A 4,894-nucleotide genomic window follows, 5' to 3' on the forward strand; every position below is an offset into this window, starting at 1 on the left:
ACTGAAAGAGTAAATATAAAGTTACATATGTATTCATTCATCTATCGTGGTGGTAACAATGTGTTAAACTGAATACGAACCTACACTGTAGTTATTTTATTTCATTTATTTTTGTAGAGACACAATTCTACATGCAGACGTTGAAAAGATAAACCATACCTTTAATGCAGTGATTCTCGACAACACAACAGACGTTCTGAAAGCTGCATTTCCTGATATTCCGGTTTATGCTACATTTGGTAATCATGATGCGTACCCACCTGACCAGTTCCCGCCAAACAACACATTGCTGTACAACGAGTCGCTCGCTAGATGGCGCTCCTGGATCAATGACGATACACAGGACGAGGACTTCAGAAATGGTAACCAATTCAAAACTGAAAATGCTATCAACAAAATTTGAACGACTAAATCAATACATTTGATTTGTATTACGCGTCTCATTCTTTCATATTGACTGTTCACCCAGCAATTAATTTTTATACATAATTTCAACCCACTTTGCAATTCTTCACCGACTTAAACATGTATGTTTACGTAGATCTGTATAGAAATGGAACATCAACTTTTATTGCTTACACGTAAGACATTTAAATACTCATTTCTACTTAATGTAAACATATTCCTGCCTGTTGAAATTCAGCAGACGCAAAGTCTAGATCAAATAAAGCCAAAAGCGGTCTGCTTGATTCAGAAAATAAATACCCGAATATTCCTACTTCGAATATCTTATTTCTACCAACAATTGTAAATTCAGCGAGGAAAGTATTAGGTTCTTTGTAACAAAAATAATCTTAAAGCTAGAAGCTAAATTGTTAACACTTATGAAGAAAATAATAAATACGACAGTCACTAGATCTACAATTTTGAACCTGATCTGATCATTACATACAGGGGCGTAGCGTAATGAGTTTAGATGTTACTCAAGGGAAGACTTTGTGGGGAGGAATCCCCTCCACCGGCTGGGTCCGGGGAGCCTCCCCCGTAGTAACTTAAGAGCAAACCTAGAGAAAGGTTGGCTTCTGCTGACTTTTCTCACCAAAACTCTGCTTCCTCAGTTTTGAACAAAATATTCACAAACGGCTCGAAATGTACAGAAAGGTCTATATAACTTGATGAGCGATACAAATCGGGGACGGTGAGACGGGTGGGGGCTGGCATTTTGGAAGGACTTGAACTTGGCTGTTTATTTATTCAGGATGAACTTCGTTATTCATAAATTAAGCAACATAAGCTCTTTTTCCAAACGTATTTGTTGTATACAAAATTTGCTTTCACTATACATTTTACTATGGAAAGACAAAAGCGTTAATCATCATCAAGTTGCAGTAATAATATCAATGACGGCCCTTTCCGCACGCGTAATCTGACGTCCTACACCAAATAAAAACATAAACAAAATGGCCTCGTTCCAAACATTTTTTCAAAATTGGACGCCAAAACATTCAAAAAGAACATTTAATTATAGCTTTAACTAATTTTTCTGACGTCAAAGATCACAATTGAATGATACGACTGTATAAATTATCACTGGAGTTAAACATATTTTAAATAAAAACCAGGCACTGTATTTTTATCGGAAGGCGAACTATAGTTGAACGTGGGCGTGTCTTTTTTACTGTGATTAAAAGATCGATATCTTGACATTTATTTTGATTTTCTGATACTCCTGGAAAGCAAATTAGTTATTTTTGTAGAAAGCTGTCGTAAAATTAAATGGTATTTTTGTGCGTTTATATGGGCATGAACCACACTGGAAGGCTTCTTGCCAATCAATTAAAAGAATCGCTAACGCGATGCATGAGTTTGCAAGAAGTCCCAGAAAATAGCATTCATTTCTTTAATAAAGTAGGCCTACACATGTGTGCATACGTGTTACTACGGAATATATGCAAATCACCCTGCAATAAATACTCTAAACTGCCTATGAATTGATTAGACTGCGGAGGACAAACTTTGACTTATGCACAATTTCAAAACAGAAAAGAATGATGAAGCTGTTTCAATAGATTCTTGTTTCATTCTTCAAGCACAAATATTTAATTACTAAATGTCGTCTACACATTTTCTTTATTATCGTTTCGTGAACTTCGATTTTCTATTTCAGCCTAAACATCTGTCACAAGACTTTTGTCTTTGTATCATTATTTACTTGATTTCCAAGGATGTAGAGATACATTTCACGAAAATTGTAAGTTTTGAAAATCAATGTTCATGGCAAGGACGATTATTATATAAAAATGCAAAATGCTAGAATACTTGGGAATTCATAGTTGTTACAGACACAGTTGTTTATCCTTCTAAATTTTACTAGTGATGGGCAATTGCAATTAAGTAAATTATTCTGATGATCAATAGCAGCTATAGTATATATGCATCATATGAGTATTTAGAATTTTAAATATATTTAGATTTAAATAAGTATTTACAATGACAAGTGCAAGGGGAGTAAGAAAAACAAAATTTAGAAATTCTGATAGAAATTTTGATAAATGAGCAACAACAGTCTGTCGTCACAAAAATTATAACAAAGTCAAGGACCAAGACAACAGCATACTCATATGCTATGACATTGTCCCTACCTCCATACTTCCATACCTACTCCTGATCAGTCTTTTCATTGCTTCTATGGAGTTTTTAGCCTTTTTATTTTTTATTTTTGGATCTTAAATGATACTCAGCTGAGTAACCGAGTATGCCACGCTACGCGCATGACTTAGTCTAATGAAATTGTCTTTTGTTTAACACCAAACCAAACTGACAACATAATAACAGGACCAATGAATTCAATAAATTTTAACGAATATTGGACTACAAGCATTGCTTATATCTAATTTATATATTTTTATCAGGTGGTTTCTACACAGTGAAAACCTCATATGGCATCAGGATTGTGGCTCTCAACACCAACTTTTACTACACCCCAAACAAATTGGTGTCCCCCGAAGGTGACCCTGCTGGCCAGTTCGCTTGGCTGACTGAAACGCTTGGAAATGCTAAGGATCAGAATGAAAAGGTATCATATGATTTGAATATGTTATCTTAGAACAAAGCCGGTCAGGTACATTTCACGTGTGCCACTGGTACACATTTTTATGCTTGAGAAAAAAGAGGATTGTTGCAGTTTGAATAATACTTTGTATTTTAAATTGATGTTTCCCAGAGAAGATCAGGTCATAACTTCGAATTGCAATGAAGTCGTTTTAAAGTTTTTCTCGGGAAACCAAAGACTAATTATCTTTATCTTAGTTTTGTTAAATAGTCGCCTATATGTATTAGGGTAGAGTATAAAGGTGCACTTATACTTCCTTGCTATTGAGCTAACTTTTATAGCGACGTGGTAGAGTGTCCGCCTTAGGTGTGAGAGGTCACGGGTTCGATTCCCGGTTAGGCCTGAAGTATTTCCAACCTGTTACGGTTTTTTATTTCAGAGCTAACGCTTTTATTATAGTTTTTGCAGATTCACACTAAGATTTTACAATTGGCTCTTGTATCTATTTATTGATATACTGTATACTTAAAGAAATATTTGATAATTTTAAATACATATTTTTGCGGACATTTTTTTGCAGGTGATCGTTACTGCCCATATTTCACCCGGCGTTACTGATATCCCATTATTTCCCGATCAAAATGACAAACTTGTAAAAATACTGAGACAATATGCTGATATTATTGTTGCTATGCATTTTGGCCACGAACATACTGATGCATTCAAAGTATTGAAAAACACTGCAGGTAAAATGTTTGCATAATTTCCACGTCAAGTATACATCTAATTTAGAGTAAAGTTCATTCAAAAGCTTATGAAGTAAATAGTTAAATCTTTTCTGTCGTGAGTATCGAGTACTAATATATGAAATCTTAGAATATATGATTGTTACACCAACAAGCAAAATACATTAAGGTGACTAAACAAACCATAATACTGGACTCAGTTTAATCGAGTTTGTTCATGGGCGTTATTAGAATGGACCCTCACCCTAACGACTCTTAGCGCCGGCATAACATGATAATTCATATTTCATTATTGAAGAAATTGGAATTGCAGCAGGACAATTACTTTACATTAATAAGCTAAAATAATAACCGCAATACACTCATATATATTGCATAATTTAGTATTGAAATAATGTTCAGAGAAATGTAATTCTCATTTTCCATTAAAGGTGTCCCGACTGCGCCAATTTTTCTCGCGCCGTCGATAGCGCCCCTACGATTTGGTCCAATGAAAAACCCAGGTGTAAGACTGGTGAAGTACGACCGAGTCACCGGCAAGCATGTTGATATCTCCCAATACTACCTTGACCTCAATGCTGCCAACAGAGCTGGAGTGGCAGACTGGAAGCTTGAATATACGGCATCAGATGCATACAACATACAAGACCTAACAGCTTCAAGTCTTGCCGCTTTAATTGATAGAATGAAAGATTCAGACAGCACCGAGTTTAAGACTTACAGGAAGTTTTACTATGTGAGTCCGCCTGAAGATCTTATCGAGGATTGTGACTGGAAATGTCATGCTTTTATCTTTTGTGGATTTACAGAGTTCAACTTAGATGATGTCAAGAAATGCGAAAAGACGATGGTGTCTGGTGCAATAGAATGACCAGCTGGGCGGGTATTCTGGTAGACTGGTACGGATTCTTAGTCGTACTTGTGATATACATATTTACGTAAAGCATGATAAGGAAAAAGTATATAAAACCATAATTTATTTCAAAACGATATGAACTATTTTGCTTTTATGTGTCACATACTTGTGGTTCTACTATCCATGTATCATGTGAATGTTATGAAAACCAAGTTATTTTAACAGTTACACAAACATATATAGGTTTATATTTGTCTGACTTTTAACCGGCAACTGATTCTGTCTTTGCGACCAATGCAG

General features: G+C 35.3%; 1 protein-coding gene across 1 annotated transcript; it reads left to right on the top strand.

The window, feature by feature from the left end:
* The first annotated feature begins 553 nt into the window (after positions 1–553).
* LOC128553455 (acid sphingomyelinase-like phosphodiesterase 3a) lies at positions 554–4,609 on the top strand. The gene is made up of 4 exons (XM_053534605.1): positions 554–581; positions 2,853–3,016; positions 3,573–3,738; positions 4,170–4,609. Exons 1-4 carry the CDS (start codon positions 554–556, stop codon positions 4,607–4,609), a joined length of 798 nt encoding a protein of 265 aa, XP_053390580.1.
* Positions 4,610–4,894: the final 285 nt, after the last annotated feature.

Source organism: Mercenaria mercenaria, unplaced genomic scaffold (assembly GCF_021730395.1).
Source record: "Mercenaria mercenaria strain notata unplaced genomic scaffold, MADL_Memer_1 contig_3841, whole genome shotgun sequence".
NCBI lineage: Eukaryota > Metazoa > Mollusca > Bivalvia > Venerida > Veneridae > Mercenaria > Mercenaria mercenaria.

Excerpts from the sequence above, each read along its gene's own strand:
- LOC128553455 (XM_053534605.1), top strand. The coding sequence starts at position 554 with ATGGAACATCAACTTTTATTGCTTACAC. Across the intron at positions 582-2,852 it reads TCAACTTTTATTGCTTACAC|GTGGTTTCTACACAGTGAAA; the intron begins GTAAGACATTTA and ends TATTTTTATCAG. Across the intron at positions 3,017-3,572 it reads CTAAGGATCAGAATGAAAAG|GTGATCGTTACTGCCCATAT; the intron begins GTATCATATGAT and ends ATTTTTTTGCAG.